This window comes from Hipposideros armiger, unplaced genomic scaffold (genome assembly GCF_001890085.2).
Source record: "Hipposideros armiger isolate ML-2016 unplaced genomic scaffold, ASM189008v1 scaffold_309, whole genome shotgun sequence".
Taxonomy (NCBI): domain Eukaryota; kingdom Metazoa; phylum Chordata; class Mammalia; order Chiroptera; family Hipposideridae; genus Hipposideros; species Hipposideros armiger.
Window position 1 is genome coordinate 826,649 of NW_017731659.1, and position 17,566 is coordinate 844,214.

General features: G+C 53.0%; 1 protein-coding gene across 2 annotated transcripts in view; it reads right to left on the reverse strand.

Annotated features, from left to right (window-relative positions):
• Nucleotides 1-15,669, reverse strand: part of CD82 (CD82 molecule) — a 76,174-nt gene extending 60,505 nt beyond the window's left edge. The window contains exon 1 of one of the 2 annotated variants that reach the window (XM_019659981.1): nucleotides 15,550-15,669. Coding sequence is in view for 1 of the 2 variants with exons in the window: in XM_019659980.1 (XP_019515525.1) it covers nucleotides 10,519-10,526 (8 nt within the window). In the remaining variant the exon portion in view is untranslated. Of the gene's footprint in view, nucleotides 1-10,518; nucleotides 10,678-15,549 lie in introns of those variants that run through there. The other variant, XM_019659980.1, reaches the window with a different exon arrangement.
• Nucleotides 15,670-17,566: the final 1,897 nt, after the last annotated feature.

Below are 17,566 nucleotides of genomic sequence, written 5' to 3' on the forward strand. Positions count from 1 at the left end.
TGACTGGCAGGCAGCTTGGCCAATCAGGGCAGACCCAGAGGCTACATGGGAATCACCCGAGGGAGGAGAAGGTGCTGAGAACCAGAGCCTGGGGTGGACAGCTCCAGGGCATGTGGGCCAAGACGCAGGACACAAAATATTTCTGCCCTACAAGCGCAGACATTTCCCCCTCATAGCCACAGGGAGTGCGGGATGAACAACCTTCTCCACACTCAGCAGAAGATGGGAGGTTCCGAGAAGGGCAGGGGATCAGCTCAGGCTGGGAACACACCCAGTTTGCCCTGCGATGGGGTGTGGTACCACCACCACCACCAAGTTCCAAGGAGACCCCAAAGTTGGAATCACAGGGCTTGGGGTTACTTTCTAGCTCCATCCACCCATGCTGAGGGGTCTGAGCCTCAGCGTCGTCATTCTTTCGATAGAAATAAGGTCTGGGGCAGGGCAGGGGGTGGCCAGTGGGCCTGTGGATCAAATCCAACCCACCACCTACTTTTCTGTATGGCTTACGAGCTAAGAACAAATTTTACATTTTTAAGTAGTTGGAAAAAATTAAAAGGAGGATATTTTGTAATGCATGAAATTCAAATTTCAACGTCCATAAATAAAGTCGTGTTGGCACACAGCCACGCCCACTGGTTTGTGTCTTGTCCACAGATGCTATGGCATGGCAACGGTGAGTGGGGCCAGTTGCGACAGAGACCATTCGGCCCACAAAGCCTAAAACATTTACTGCCTAGCCCCTGACGGAAAAAGTTTGCAGGCCCCTGGTGTTGGGGATCAAATGGTGGTGACACAGGGTCCCCAGACCAGGGTTCAAGTCCTAGCTCTGCCAATGCATGGCCACAGAGGAGGGTCTTACAGGTAGAGTGGGGGTCCCACCTGAATCCCCTGTTAGAGACATAGTGAGGTTAGCGCCTGGCACAGTCAGGACTCAATGAGCTGAGGCAAGCATCTTTGCCAGGACTTCCGGAAGCAGTGAGGGTGAATGTTTCATTTGCGGACGAAATTAAACACACAGAATGTCTCCCGGCGCTATGCTTTCTTGTATATACTTTCGGTAAAAGCGCAGGCTTTCCTATGAGGAGGTCCTGACAGCCTTAAAACAAGCGCCTCTTAGCCTTTTGAGCGTTTTGAGCCTTGTTTCTGCTCGGGGCCTGCTCCAAACTCTTTGGAGTGCACTTTTTCTTTTCTAATAATGGCCCTTGAGCCATTCTCTACCTTTTTTCTATTGCTCGGGCCCGCTTCTGCTTCTTTGAAATGTTATTTTTACTTCCAATAAACTCCTTTTCTGCAACTTTTACAAAAACAGACAAACAACAAGCACCTCTTATTTGGAAAATTCCAGGACAGTCACTAACAGCTGTGTGAGCAGTAGGAAGAAGGTGCTGAGTTTCTGTTGCACTTTATATAAGGTAAAGTGATCATTTCCAAGCAACTACAATTTAAATTGACCAAATGTATAATTTTATGCCAAATCAATCTCTACAGTGAAATTATTATACGGATATTTTACTAACACCTACTCATCCTTTAATACTCACCTCAGACATCCGCCTCATCCAGGAAGCCTCCTGCCCCAGCCAGCCTTGTCACCACCGCCACGCCACCCTCTCCTGGCCAACACTCTCCCTCTCNGGGGTGTTGGTGGGAGGTAAAAAGAAAGATAGGGGAGGATGGAGAGGGGAGAGTAAGAGGCAGACACAAAGAGATAAGGGAAGAGATACAGAGAATGACAGGGGGAGAGGGACAGAAAGACAGAACCCAGGTGAAGGGAGACTCCTGTGAATCCAGAGCCCTCTCTGGTCTCCACGGAAAGCCCCCAGGAAAGCCTGAGGCAAAACCCGCCCAGGAATGCAGCCCTGCTGGCCCAGGCAGGATCCCACTCTGGAAGCCAGCCCAGACCACCCCAAATGCTCACCCTCACCCTCTTCTGTAGCCAAGAGAAGTGGTCTCTTTGAGGGACCATGGCCCTCTGGTTCTTACCTACACCATCCTCCCCCCACCAGCCATCAACAGTGGCCCAGCCCATGCTTCTCGGCCTTGGCCTCCCGCAGATTCTGCAGTGCCTCCGGCTGAACTACCCCCCGCCCCCCACCCCCAAGATTCCTGAGAAGGCTGGGTCTTGAGCACCAGAAGGGGTTCGGGGTCATTCACAGGCCCCTAAGGGAGCTGAAGCGGGGAGCAGGGCTTGATCTCAGCCAGAAGCAAATAAGCCAAAAATGAGCATCCAGCTCACAAATAACCCCATGGAATCCCCCCAGCTGGCGCCCTCAGGGCCCTGGGGAGGAAAGCAGAAAGGGACTATGCCGAGCTGGCTCTACCCTGTCATCATTCCCTATCTGTGCAAACTTCAACTTCCCTATCTGTGCAGTGGGATTGGTCCCTGAGCCAGCCCCTAAAGCAGGGTGGAAATCTAGGACCCTTTACCCGGGAAACCTAGGTGTCTGCCACCCTCGCCTCCTCTCAATCCACTCCCCACTCCAGATTCGAGGGGCCTGCCCCAGGAAGGCAACATTTAGCCAAGAATGTGAGCACCGGCTGAGAGCTGGCGAATGGGGGTGGGTGGAGAGGCGGTAAGTCCCGGCTGTGGGCCTGGACGAGTTCCCTTCCCTCCCTGGGATAACACCAGTTCATTCCTACCTTACAGGGAGGTGTGAGGCTTGAAAAACAAAACGGCTCTTGCACAATAAAGGGAAGTGTGGTGATGATTGTCACCGTGAGAGGTTCCGAGCCACAGTGAGTTGGGAGGAGGGGGAGTGTACAGACAGACAGAAATGGAAAGGAAATGTGCTTGGCGCCATAAGAAGGGGTCTGAAGGGGTCTGGCAGGGGGTTCCAGGGTCCAGGCATGGGGCTTCAAGTGTGCTCAGCGTGAGGACGAGTGGTGACATCACCTTGGTCCCAGAGAGTCAGGCAGGGCCTGCGGCCTGGGCTCCCAGGCTGCACAGGATAAAGAAGCTCAGAGAGAGGCTGCTGCCCCGAGGGCGGGCCCTGCACGCCAGGCCCAGAGCCAAGGGCACGACAGCCTGGTGAGCCTCCGGGTGTCTAGAGGGAAAGGGGACTTTTGCTTTGCAGTATGAAAATGGATATGTAAATGAGCCACTACTGGCTGGCCTCCAGGATCCTGGGAGGCGGGGCACTCAGGGCTTCAGGTCCCCTGATTCCCATCCCTGCTCATCCACTCTACCAGGAAGCCCTGTGTGATCCCCTCCCACAGACCTGGAAACAGAGGCTCAGGGAGGTACTGTGCCCAAGGTCACAGCCTGGAACTGGCATAGGCTGCTAGGAGCTGATTCTGTCCCTCTGCCCAATCCTGCCCCCATTATCAGCCTAGAACACCCCTCGCTAGAGCAGATAGAGTTCAGGCCTTAGACCAAGGCCCAACCAGACATCCACTCAAGGGGGCTGGGTGGGTGGAGGTGGAACGAAGCCTGAGCTGATTGCAGGGAAGGGGAGGGATCGGCATTTCCTGAGCGCCTGGGATTCACCAGATGTCAGCGGTAGGTGTTTTCAACACTTTATCTCATGCATGCCTCACAATGGGTCAGTGAAGAAAGTAGCTTTCGTATTTTCAGGAGAAGGAATTTCAGGAGAAGGAAGCCGGGGTCACAGAAGATAAGTAACTTGCTCCGGGTTGCAAAGAGTGAGAGTCACAGGTCTGAGGCTGACCCTGAAGGGGTCAGCTGTCCCCAGCCCATGAGACCCAGCGCCCTGAGCCCTGCCAGCCTAGCTGACCCCGAGAGGATCTTGGACCCACAGCAGCCACAGCCCCTGCTCTCACCGCCACTCTGGGGAGTTAACTAACCCGGTTAGCCAGCTCACCCACTGGACAGACCTGAGACAGTTGAGTGGGCTCGGCCAGAGCACCAGGGCTTTCCCGAGGAAAGAAGGTGGCTGCAGCTGGGCTTGGAAGAATGAGGAGGACTCGGTCACGTCAGCAGAGGAGGGAAGGAGGTGAGGGCATTCAGGCAGAACCGCAGGGCCTGAGCACTGAGGTCTGAGAGTCTGGAAAGTTCTGTCCCGTGGATCTGGAGGGCAGGCACAGTTTCCAGGGGAAGCCAGAGACAGAGGTGGGAGTGGGGAGCTGGGCTGGACCCCTTTTCCCCCTGCTACCCAGGGTCTCCAATGCCCAGGCCTCAGCAGCAGCCAGTCACAGGGACAGCCTGGACCACCCTGTGCTCCTGGTTCTGGGCCCAGAGCAAGGATCTCAAGCCAGCCTTTCCTGGAGATCTGGGTCCCTTGCACCAACTAAGAGCCTTGGATTCCCTAATCCTGAGGCTGAGAATACAGAGAAGAGCAGAGTTCTCCCTCCTTACTGAGGACGCAGGGTGGGGTGAGGGAGCAGGCTCAGGATAGGGAGCAAAGACAACACCGGTTCAAGTCCTGGCTGCAGCCCCTCCTTAGCTGTAGGGTCCTGGGCATCTCCCTCAGAGCCTGTCATCATCTGTAAAATGGGCTCAGTAATAATACTCTCCGTGCCTGTTTCACAAGGTTCTGGGAGGCTTGCAGGACAAAGTATGTGAGAAAATGTCTACTGCTAAAAGCTATAAAGCATAAGGTATTATTATGAGAAATGAAGACTCGGATACCTCAATCAGGGGAGTGATTTGCCCAAGGTCACACAGCCAGGTGGCAGCAGAGCTCGATCTGAACTGGGTATCCTGATGGTTAGGCCAGGGCCCTCCCATTGCAAGACCCCAAATCCCAGGGAAGCCCTGGCCCGCAAGCAGAGCCTCTTTGCATAGGTGGTGGGTGGCGCACAGACTGCTTCCCCTATATCTCGGCTCCTCAGTCCAGACCTGTTGCCAATTGGGACGAGGGGACTCAGCCTTGGAGTTTGGGATTGAAAGTCCAGCTCTGTGACCTTCAGCTGTGACCTTGGACAAGTAGTTTCAGCTCTGGGACCTTCAGTTTTCTCATCTGTAAATGGAGGTTAATGGTAACCTCTACTTGGGTGGGGGTGGGGGCTGACTGGAGGATGATCTGATGTCACGGCTGCAAAGTGCCCAGAGCAGGGTCTAGCAAACGTCAGATGCTCCACAGTTGAGGTTCTCTCCTCTCCCTCTGCTGTGCCTGCCAGGCAACTCCCAGACTGCAGGAGAAAGTTTCCGACCTCCCGGAAAACCCGCCCAGAACAATAACTGGGAACATAAACTGGCTGGAGGACATTGGATCTTGGAAGAAGATCATGTTACTATAGGACTGGTGGGGGGTAAAAGTAGAGCGAGGCCTTGGCTCAAAGATGGTGTCGGGGAACCTGCCTTCCCAGCCCTGTCACTCAGGGTCCCCTGGGGCAGGAACAGTGCTCAAGGAAGGAAGGCACCTCTACTCCTGCATGGGGGAAGCCCAGAGTGAGAGGAGGGCAGAGAGAGATGACAGGGCCAGAGCTCCTGTGTCAGTGCCTCTGTCAACTTTCAGGGCACCCCTGTGCATATCAGGTTACCTGTCATAGCCTCAGTTTTCCTTTCTGTAAAATAGGGATGGTGATACTCATTTTATCCTCCTGCACATAAATATATACATAACACATACTGGAGAAGGGGTGATGAGGTGGGGGCAGGGGAAGGTGAGCTCAGGCCTCACACGAGCGTTTATCAAACATGACAAGGCTCCTACTGTCAGCAGCACCAGAAGCTGAAATTCACCAAACAGCACCCCCCCCACCCCCGCCCCATTCCACTGCTCCATTGGTTCTCAAAGTGTGGTCTCTGGACCAGCAGCAGCAACATCTCCTGGGAACATGTGAGCAATGTACATTCTCCAGCTGCACCCCAGACCACCAGAATCAGAAACTCTCGGGGTACAATCCCTGCTTTTGCAAACCCTCCAGGACACTGACGTATGTCAGAGTTGGAGAAGTCCTACCCCAGTGAAACTTCCTCCCACAGACTCATCTTCCCACTCCCTGGCTCCCAGAAGGCTGCTTGGGAGGAAGGAGTCACCATGGAGAGAGGTCATTAAATAGTAACGAGATCCCATAATTAGTTAATGACACCACTGGCTCCCAGAAAGGAGGTCAAAAGTCAGACTACAGTTGAAGAGGAAAAGCTCCCCCATATCTATTTTTCTCTTTCTGGCTTTCACAAACAAACATATCCCCCAAAGAGCCTACCCCCTTGCTTCTGTGGGTCTGCTAACTAGCATTGAGGGGCACTGTCTGTCCCTTCCCACAGGGGGGCTGGAGCTAAGCATGGGGGTACATTCTGGTGGGTGTCAAGGAGAGGGCTTTTCCCTGAGAATGTGGCTCTCAGACCTTGCAATGAAAAACCACCTGACTGGAAAGCCACTTCTAGGAATTCACTCTGTGGAGAGTTGAGCACAAAGAATACGTCTGGACGAGGTGGTCACTGTAGCAATGTGGATGGTAATGAAAAATTCAAAACGCCCTAAATGTGCAACAGCAGGGGAGCGCTTCACTGGGTCACAGTAGATCCATGTGGCACGATGTTATGGAGCAAGGAAACACGCTGTGGAAGAATATTGAATAATGTGGAAAAATCCTCCCTTACAATGTTAACTGAAAAGCGGCAACACAGGAAGTGGTTCATATGATATGATCCCAATTGCGCACATGTGTGTGTGCACAACAAACTGTTCACACTACTTATCTCTGAGTGATAATATCCTCCTCTGCATCTGTTCTTTACCCTCCACATTTTTCAACAAAAAAACACAATTTCTTCAATAACTAGAAAGCTATTTTTTAAGTGCCCGCTGGGTTCAGATGGAGATGAAGTTTTTTGAAAAAGTTGACAGAAACAACTCACTCTTCACTACATTAGAATCATTGGCCGGGGGTGGCCCTGGATACAAGGAAGACTTGGTCCCCTTAGGGAATGTCCACATTCCACGTGGTCCCAACAAGCATGATCAGGGTCAATGAGTGGAAGCAAAGGGAGGGAGGGTTTGCTCAAATTCTGTACCATATTTAAGAGTTAGAACTGTCCAGAAAGGAAAGGTAGTGAGTTCTCCAAGCCTTGACGTATGTAAGCAAGGCTGGATGTTGTCCATGGGAACAGGCTGGGTAGGTAGGTTGACTCAGTGGACTATAGAGCTGCTCACAAGACCATGCTCTTGTGAATCTAGTCACAAGCACCCCAAATAGCCCTCAACTCTAAGCCAAGAGCGCTCAGGTCAAGGCTAGGCTCACACAGTCTAACCAAGGTCTAAGCCTACAGAGGCCTATGGCCCTCCTGATCCTCAGAGCTCCACCGTCCTGGAAATCTCCTGCACTCCAGATCAAGGACCTTAGTCTTTGGGGAGGAGGACTTTTTGTCATTTTCCCAAAGGAGTGGCAGGAGCAGTCTTTGATCATCATCATTATCCTTATCATCCTCTAGCTTGAACAGAGGGTACAGTCTGAGCTGGGCCCAGCACTAAGCATTTTAGCTACACCCATGATCTCATTTAATCCTCATGCAATCCCATGAGAGAGGTACCATTATCATTCTCCACTTCATGGATAAGAAAACCAAGGTTCTGAGAGTTGAGAAACTTGCCCAAAGATGAGCAGATAGTGGGAGGAAGAGCTGGCCCACACCTAGGTCCGGCCAACATCAAGGCCTAAGAAGCCGGAAGACGCCCAAGCTGTAAGGACAACCCCAGTGACCCCCTTCATGCAGCTTGCCACCTCCCAGGGATTTCTGATATGCACAAAGTTTGACGGGCATGACGCCATGCTACACAGTCTCCTGGCAAAAAGGAACTTGCGGCTGGATCCTTCCAGGACAGGGTGTAGGGCAGAGAGAAAGGGAATCAGAGAGGCTTTCCGAGAACCTCTAAATACCTAGTGTCAGAGTAGATGATACATCACCCCTGCTCCAGTTACATCTCTGCTGCGTATTCAGATGCCAGAGGTCAAGGAGGTCAGTTATCTACGTGACCACTCACTCACTTGCCACAGGACCTCATACGAGTCATCCTCCCACTAAGTTTCTATTTCCTCTATACGGGAGGATGTCTAATCAGGCGCTATTGCAACAACATTCTAATATTCCATCCCCTAAGACAGTGAATGGGAGAGTTATTTTTCAACTAGTGTAGTAGAATTACTCATTGTTATCATGATCAGCAACGACAAATTAACATTTATTGAGAGTTTACTGCACACCGGGAATCATTCAAAGTGCCCTATATTTATGGGGGGGAACACATATTCCCCTCTTCACTTGTTTCCATGATGAGGGACCTCTACCGGAAGAACACCTCTGGCCTCGCTCCGCCCCTTCACGCCCAGACCAAACAGTGGGCATGCTCAGTGGGGCTCCGTCTCAGGCAGAGCTAACTGCCTGTAGGGGGTGCTCCATCCGTGCTGCTCACTGGTGCTACCACCTGCTTCTGCAGGGTGGCTGGCCCCTGTCCAGCGCCACCTGTAACAGGACAGGTAACAGTGCCAGTGCCAGAACAGACGGTTAGCAAGCCCTCTGGGCCCCGGACTTAAAGCCACGTTCTCTGGCCAGCCTTCTCAATAATGACGCTGAAGTTTGGAGCTCCATTTTTGACAACTGTTTTCTTTTCACTTAGTTCAAAATTCGGGAGACAGGGTTTCTCTCTAAAACCTCAATATGGGTTAAGCTCCTTCAACCCTCACAGCACTCCCTGAATTAGGTATTATTTTCCTCATTGTCAGCATGAGGAAATTAAGCCCGTTGGTGTTGACTGTTGAAAAGCTTTCTAAACACCAGGCAGCGCTCAGGGTGTATTCACCACAATGGAAGCTGGGTGACACTCCCATCCATATCAGACTCTCTCGGCTGAGGCGGGTGGACATAGCCTCTCCCTCCATACACATTCCCTCAGTCTTTTGAGGCTTGACAAATTAATATTCACTTGAAACCAACACCCCACCCCCTTTTGAAAAAAAATTGCTTTATTAACAACAAAAAGCTCAATGCAATCCCAAGTTTATATGATACATTTTTGTTTAAATGTGTAGAGTAAGATTTTGGGTCGCTTTATTGTATAAATGCGTCCTTTCTGAAGCATAAAAATAATATGGGCTCACTACAGAAGATTCAGAAAACAGGGGAAAGTAAAAAAATAAAGGTTTGTAATATGATCTATATAATCCCACTGGTATGTGTATATTTAAATGGATTCATCTACTTTCTGGCCTTGTTGAGTACAGTTGTGGGGGGTGGGGCACCTCTGCCATTCTGTGTCTCTGTGATGGCGCTGGGACCTGCCCACAGTGGCTGTCTCAATGCAGAAGAATGGGCCAGGCACCCAGAAGTCCTTTCGGTGAATAAAACCCTGCAACTGCCCACTGTGATCGCATGGGCCTTGTTTACAAATGCCAAGTGCTGCAAATGCAGGATAATTATATTTTTGCAGCCCAAGAAGGGTTGTAACTTACCCGAGGTCACATGGAAAGTAAAGGATGAACTGGGATCAGAATCCAGGTCTCCTGATCATCAGACAAAGCTATTCACCAAGCTTTCCTGCCCCCAAAGACTTAAATCTTGCTTCCTATTAATAATGGCAACCCTACCAAAAACAGCTCGTACGTGTATAGCACTTACTCCGTGCCAGGCACACTTCAGAAATGCTTCACATACATTCATTCATATCATCCTCAAACAGCTTTATGAGTTATGTACTGTTACCATCTCCATTTTAGATGCTGAAGCTAATGCACAGAAAGACACTTGCCTAAGGTCACACCCAGCAGTAAAGTAGCAGAGGTGGGACTCATTCTCAGGCAGTTTGGTTCCAGAGTTCATGATATTGCCTGTGTTCCCTTCCCCACTCTCCTGGGCCAAGCCCCGCTGGACCGCAGGCAGGCTCCTGGAGCACTCGCTGCCTGAAGAGTAAGAAAACCAGCCTGGAGGGTCACCTCCCTAGAAAAGGTCACTCTAACTTTACAACAGAGACAGGCTTCCTAACACCCAGCCAGCACCTTATCCATTTCTCTGCATCAGCTCTACGAGCCTAGGTCCAGAATACTCAACAATTTCCATCCCAGATCACCCCTGAATACCTCAGGACAAGTCAGGGGTGGGGCCCAAAGAAGGGGCAGAAGCCCTTACTGCAGGGAAAGCAGCCAGAGGCGGGCAGTGGAGGTGCTTCCCAGAGCTGCCCACCTGGTGATCTGGAGTGATACTATCAGGAGTGGGCCTCCTGGAGGGCACCTTCCCATTCCCCCAGCCCTGAGCCCGTGCCCTCACAGAACAGTAGCACCTTCCGCAAATAACTGCTGACTTGGAGGTGCCTTTTCTGGCTGAGTCAGGATTCACAAGGGCCAGAGTGTCCCCTCACTAGGCTGGATTTGGAGGAAGTTGGACTGTTCCCCTCTTAGGGAGGGAAAGGCCAGACCTCACAAGGAAAGCCACAGAGCCAAAGCCCCAAACGAAGCAACTCCAGGCCAGCAGACCCCCCGGACCCAGGTTCTAGGAGCCAGCCTAAAGGGCAAGGCAGGGGCATCCAGACCCTGCTTCCTGGCTCCACCTTTACCAAAGAGTCTCTGAGGATCCGGCACCAAGCTGGGTCCTGCTGGGCCACCCCAAGGAGAATCACTTACTTATTCATTCAACCACCGTTTCCTGAATGCCTGCCGTGTGCCAGGCCTTGAGCCAGTAGTCAAGGATACAGAGATGGACAGGGCAGCCCCTGGCTGGGAAGGTTCACAGAGACATTCCATAGGCCACAAAACAGCAGCAAAGAGGAAAGTACTCCGTGTAGACAAGCACAGAGGAGAGACCGGAAGGGAAAGGAGCGGGTATGGAGAAAGTCGGCCACTGACGTTCAGACTTAACCTACTTCCCCCTCAGGAAGCTTAGCGTCATGTTGGGGAGACTCAACTAACCGCAGGAAGAGCCGAGGAGCACCACACAGCCGGAAATGACTAGTGTCTTGTGGCACACACACACTTACGCATATGTTGGAGAAGCACAGAGGGCCCACGCAGAAGGTAGATGCTCTGGGGAATGTTCCAGGAAGCCTGAGAAGCAGCCTGGTATAAGCTTTGAAAGACAGGTCAGAGGCAGAAAAGAATAGCTCTCATTTATGGAGCATTCACTGTGTGCTGGGTATAAAATTGCTAAGCTTCACATGCACTTTTTTGTTTTATCTCACATTCCCCTACAACAGCAGTTCTCAACCCTTCACAGGGGTCGCCTAAGACCATCGGAAAACACATATTTTCGATGGTCTTAGGAACTGAGACACCGCTCCTCTATCCGTCTCCAGGCCCACACGCAGATACGCCCACATACGAGTAGCCGGCGGCCCCTGTGAAAGGGTCGTTCGACCCCCAAAGGGGTCGCAACCCACAGGTTGAGAACCGCTGCCCTACAGGGTAGTTAGTATTATTATCCCCAATTTTCAGATTCAGAAACTGAGGCTCAGAAAGGGTCATACCGCTAGAAATGGGCAGGACCAAGATTCCGGCTCCAAGTCCAACTCTTCACCACCATGCTGTACCATGTCCCTAATCTGCAGACAGGTAGAAGGCAGGCGAAGGTGCTTCCGGTAGGGGGTAAGCAAGGGTGAGGAGGTGGGGCTGACTGTTACATGTTTGAGAGGAGTCGCGCACTTCCACTCTGTTTCGAGAGCCTGTGTTGTGTATGTGTGTGTGTGTGTGTGTGCATGCAAACACACACGCATGCACATGGATGTGAACTCCCATTTGCCCTACGGTACAAATGACAAATCCCGAGCCCCAGAGCCCCAGAGCTGCAGGTAAAGAATCGGCCATTAGCAGAGCAGGGAAGGGAAGCCCAGGGTGGAGAAGAAACTTAGGGAAGGTCAAACAGCCTGTAAACAGAGGAGCTGGAACTAACCTCAACAACCAGAATGCAGGCCTCTGCTCTCCCCTCAGCTGCTTCTCCATGTCAGCACAGGGTGAATCAGCTGCTGACAGGAAACCCACGGTGTACGGGGAACCCCAGGGGTGAGTCAGGAACCAGCCAGCCACCAGATACCCACTGGGCCAACTCCTCACAGGCGGCATCAATCAAGGGTGAAGCAAAGAGAAGCAGCATGTACCGCATCACGTTTTTTCTTTTCTTTTCCTTTTTTTTTTTTTTACCTCTGGGCTTCCCTCCTGGCTCCTCAGATCCAGGCTTGGAGGAGAGAAAGTGGTGGGCAGGGCAGTTCCCTCTGAGATTAGACCAGCACCCCCACCACTCCTGGCCCCACTCTGTTCCACACAAGGGCCCAGGCTCTTCCGTTCCTCCTGCCTCTCCCAGAGCCAACTCCTGATGGTTTGATGTCTTTGATTAAATCATAACCGCTCCCTCTGAGTTCCCCATGGGGTGGAGGACATGGGTATAACAGTTTGAAGCAAAGGGGTAAAGGCCAAGCCAAAACCAGGGGGTGCCAGCTGGCCCCAGATGCTCCAAATTGAAAGGAATGCTCAGGGCTTGGGTATGCTCATCCCTGTGCCAGGAGAGGGCTGTCTGGTCCTCAGGGGGAACAGGAGTTGGGTCTCAGGGTGGTGGGGAGTGGGAGTTGGGGGTAACAAGGAGGAGAAGCTTCCATGCAGAGGCTTCAAAGTGTGAGGCCTCTAGAGAGGGGGGACTGCCCCACAGGGCAGAAACTTCAGAGGAACACTGGGGAACAAAAATCCATGCCCCCGCCCCATCTCTGTACATAGGAAACTTGTGCCCCCACTGTCTAACCTCTCACCCTGGTCCTCCCTGGGTGGGGCTAGGAGGAGGACAGCCACAGGCACTTCCCATCCACTCTGTTTCCAAACCCATCACTGACCAGCTCAAGCTCTGCCACTTGGCCCAGGTGCTTCACCATCATGGGCAAACACAGGGACAACTTGGGCGGCTCTCTCTCTATCAGTCATTAGCACTCATCACCCTCCCCACCCACCCAATCCAGCACCTTCTTGAGTCCCTGCAATGCACCATGGTCTAGGCTGGGTGGGGAACAGAAAGAAACACCGGGCACACACTGGGACACTCTCTCCTCTCCCACATTGCCCTGGGTCCCCTCCCACTTCTCTGATGGTGCCTCTTCTATCCCCCAGTTGCAGATCCCTCCAAAGCCCTCCTGCCCTGTCACCACCGCCTTTGGCTCATTAACCCTTGACCACTGGGTCACCCACTGCAGCACACCTGGCAGACTGCCTTTCCTAGAGTGCCACTCTGACTGTGTCACTTCCCTACTCAGAAACCGTCAGTGGCTCTCACTTTCTACAAATCAAATCCAAACATCTCACCTTGGCGTTCAAGGCCCTTCACGGGTTGATCCGACCTATCATTTCCCTTTCACATCCCTGCACAGTCCCAACTCTTCGTCCACACTGATCAACCCAGCAGTTTCTTAAAAATTCCCTGAAGACTCTAACCTCCTTGCCTTTGTCTAGATAGTTTCCTCTGTCCAAAACACTGTCTTCCTTGTGGCTGCTGACACCCTCTCAATCCTTAAGGCTCACCCAAAATTCTACCTCCTCCGAGAAGCTTTCCTGAAGGTCCTTCTCATCTTTTCTTCATTTATGTCCTAACAGAGTCATTGGTATCCTTGTCTTAGTGTCTTCTTAAACGGTAAGTAACTAAGGACGGGATCAATGTGTCATCGTTTATCATTCATCATGTGGAGTGGAGGCTGGTGAGGAGGACTTTCCAGTAGATGCTTACTAAGCACTGTTTGAAATGAACATCTTTTTCCCCAACAGGCATCACCTACTGACCCTTTCCCTCCCACACCCTACCAAACGCTAATCTTATGCAATTCAAATGCTTAAAGAGGGGAGTCTGTGGCTCCAGGTTGATGCAAACCAGGACTTGGGGGCCCAGACAAAAGGTTCTGCTCAGGTTTCACCAACTCCAGGAAGGCCCCTCACCCCCTACCCTGCTGTCTCCAGTGTCTCACTTCTTCTAAGCACGGCTTTCATACACAAACAGACACACACTCTCTCTCCTCCACATAGTGCACTCTTCAATCAGACTCTGTCCCATAGTACTTTCCAGCTGGTTCTAAAGTGTAGGGCTCCTCTCCACAGGAGATGCAGGGAACCCACATGCAGCATTTCCATTCTCACTCAGTGTCCAACCCCGATCCAACAGATAATAGGTGCCCACACTGCCTCTCAGCTTCAGCCCAAGCCAAGTGTGCAATAGAAGAGCTGGATTCCAGCCACCAGGGCAGTACAGACCCATGAAATCTCCTCTGGCCCAGAGCCCTGGGTGTGAGTTATCCTCTCCCGCAGGGGCATGGAGGGGATGAGAAGCCCTCACTGTCAGCAACTCAAAATGAGGGCAGAGCCCAGGCCTGGGTGGTTTACCTCTGTATTCCTTAGCACTATCCAATATATACATAGGTGCTCAGTAAACATTTTTGGGTTTACTTAATTAGATCCCCGTCAACCTCAAGCAATATTACAGAAAATTCAGCCACTCTGGTCCAGATGACACTCTGAATCCCACCCTAAAATGGACAAAGTGATGCTAGTGGCAAGTGGCAATTTCTGGCTCGTACAGGTCAGGAGGAGATGCAGCCAGCTTCTGACCCTCCAAAATCAGGCTCATTCCCAGGCAGGAAGCCAGCCCACCACCTGCCCATCCACATCAGAGCAGCTGTCTCGTAGTGAGGCCTCACTGGATGCCTGGCGCCTTGCTAAGTACTGTATACCCATTATTCCATTAAGTCCTCACTACTGCCATTGGGGACTGTTATTATCCCCATTTTACAGATGGGGAAACTGAAGCTTGGAGAAGGAGTGGAATCCAAGTCAGTTTGGGCCCAAAGCCCAAGCCCATGACCATTGCATGAGGCCGCCCAGCTACCATGGCCCTGGCACAGAGCACCCGCTACCACCAAGAACAGAAGCCTCCAGACCCAGGAACTAACAACTCTGGGTATGCAGCTAGAGCCCCAGGCCCTGAGCTTGACTCTGGGCCCAAAGTTCGGCGGGGTTTTCCCTTCTCTTCCCTGCTCACCCGGATGAGAACTTGCCCCCTGCTTTCTGCTCCAGGCCTTGCCCAGGACAAGTCACCTGGAAAAGCCCTTGGTGGGGTACAAAAGCCCCGTTGAGTTTCCGACCTGTAGTCATATGGGGCTCTCAGAGTTGGGGAAACGGGAGGCTGAAACCTCCCTGACTTGGGCTCCATTCCCCCTGGGCTTGTGGATTCAAGCCCCATCTAAGTTAGTATGACCTTTAAAGCAACTCGCTTCATGCTCACACAGACTTTGCTTTGCTCAGTGCCACTCGGCAGGCAGGGAAACTGCAGTCTGGGCAGCGCGATCTGAATACCTGTGACTGAACTGAGTCGGCTCTCACCTGCCAGCCCTCACCTTTCGGTGTTTTAGTGAGAAAGGGCAACTCTACGGGCAACCGTGGAGTTCACCTGGTTCAACCTCCTCCTTTTACAGGAACCCGAGAGGTCCAAAGCCGGGTGGGGGGACGGGCCCGGAATCACACAGCTGGTGCATGGCGGAACCGAAGAACTTAGGCTCCTTCTCACCCACCCACCAGCTGCCTTCGTGGCTCGACCTGCCACTTGTTCCAAGAAAGCTGCCCAAGCGCGCTCTGGAAGTGGGAGCGAAAACTAACTTTGCTACTGGTTGCCCAGCCGGCCTCCCCCCTGTCCCTTCTCACCTGCTGGCTCTGCTTTTAGCTCGGCACTGCAAGCCTGGCGTCGCTCGCTCGCGCCTCAGTCTGCGTCCGACTGCGCAGCACTGGGCTCAGTCACTCGACAGTTCCCCTCCCGGCGGTCCTCCGGAAAGCAACGGCATTGGCCAGGCCCCACCCCTATTTGAGGACACGCCCCCTCCTGGCGTCCGGACTAGGGTACGCCAGCCCCGCCCCCGCGAGTTGCAGGAATGTACCCTGGCTCCTCCCACCACGGCCTCCCTATTCTAACGCGGCCAGCCCCGCTCAGGGCCCTGCTGGGGGTGGGGCCCCGCCCCTCGCCTCGCCCATTGCCCCGCCCCTACGTGGCTTCTCACTCTATCCCGCCAGCCCCGCCCCCCAGGCACGCAGAAGATGAGGTCCGCCTCTGGGCCAGCTTCCTGGGCCTTGTTCTCTGTGCCCCTCCAGCCTCTCGGCCCTGCGGGGATAAAGACTGAGTGCTGGCCTGGCCGGGCCCTGCGCTCGAGCCCTGCTGGGTGGGAAGCCCCACTCACAGCGATACCTAACGGTCCCGCACCTCTTCGTCCTTTCTCGTACTTCCCAGGCCCCTCCCAGGCCGCTGGCCGTAACCCCCCCCAGGCCCTCCCACCGCCCCTGTCACATTCTCCTTCCCGCCTACCCCGGCCCCCTGGCCCTCGTAAGGTGAGATCACGCCCCAAGCATGCCCCTTCCCCGCCTCAGCATCTTCTTAACCTGTCCTGCCCATCCAACCCCAATCCCCTGCGGGCAGTCCTCTGGCCCCCACGCTGGCATTCCAGGGAGGGTGTATCCGGGTACAGCCTGGGAACCGGGAACAGCGTGGGAGCGGCTTGCGTTTCAAGTCCGGACCTCTATCAGGAGGCGGCTTAGGGCCCAAGCACTTTTTGAAAATACTAACAGCTATCACTGATTAAACTCTCGCCAGGAGCCGGGCTCTATGCCATGTGCTGTAAAAGCGACTGGCTCTTGAATTTGCACAACTCTATGCAAATGTTGCGTCCATTTTACCCAAGAGCAACTTGAGGCTGAGAGAAGGGAAGTCGTAGCCTCGGAGTCTCACCGTGGAAGTGAGCATGATCGGGCCCCAGGCCCTGAATCACGAGCTTGACGCTGCCCCAGCTTGCCTGGACTGGCCTGCCCCTGGAGAAGTGGTCCAAGCCCGCCAGCTGTTGGGGCAGTGCCCAGCAAGCTGCCTGCGGTGAGGGAGGAAGCCTGGGGTGATGAGGGGGATGGCAGGAGGGGCTGCTGGCCTGGGCCCTCAGAAGCTGGCTTTCTCCCTTGAGAAGTGGCCCAGAATTAGGATGGGCTGAAAAAGGACTCTAGATGCCTGTGGTGGCCCCAACCTGTATCTGAAACTGTGCACTCCTAAACCCCAGGGACCAGCCTCAGACAGGTTACCTACCAGGGCCATTCACCTGTGCAGCTGACATAGCTTTCACTCCCATTATCTCATTGGCATCTCACAAGGACGTCATTGTGGGAACGGTATGATTATTACCGTTCTGCATGGGTGAAGTAGGGTGGGAAGTGGATCCCAGCCCAGCACAGTCTCCCAAAGCATGGTCCTTGGAGCAGCAGCAGCAGCAGCAGCAGCAGCAGCAGCAGCACCTGGGAACTTATTAGGAATGTGTGTTTTGGGGCCTCATCCCAGACCTACTGAATGACAAACTCTCTGGGGGAGGAGCCTAGCAATTTGTTTTAACAAGGCCTCCAGGTGATTGTGAATCACACTCAAGTTTGAGAACCACTCACTGTTTAGCAAATTGGTGAAGAAGTTAGGGTGGTCGCACAATCACACAAACCAGGTAGACCGCTGGGAGCCCTGTGGCCCAAGGCAAGATAAGGTACTGTCGATGTAAGAAACATCCAAACCTGTAAAGAATTTTTATGAGTTTATTTGAGCCAAAACTGACAATTACCAGGAAGCAAGATCGCAAATGCTTTGGAAGGCAGTTTTACAGTTTCTTTTATACGTTTGCAATTAAGGAGGGAACTTGAGGAAGAT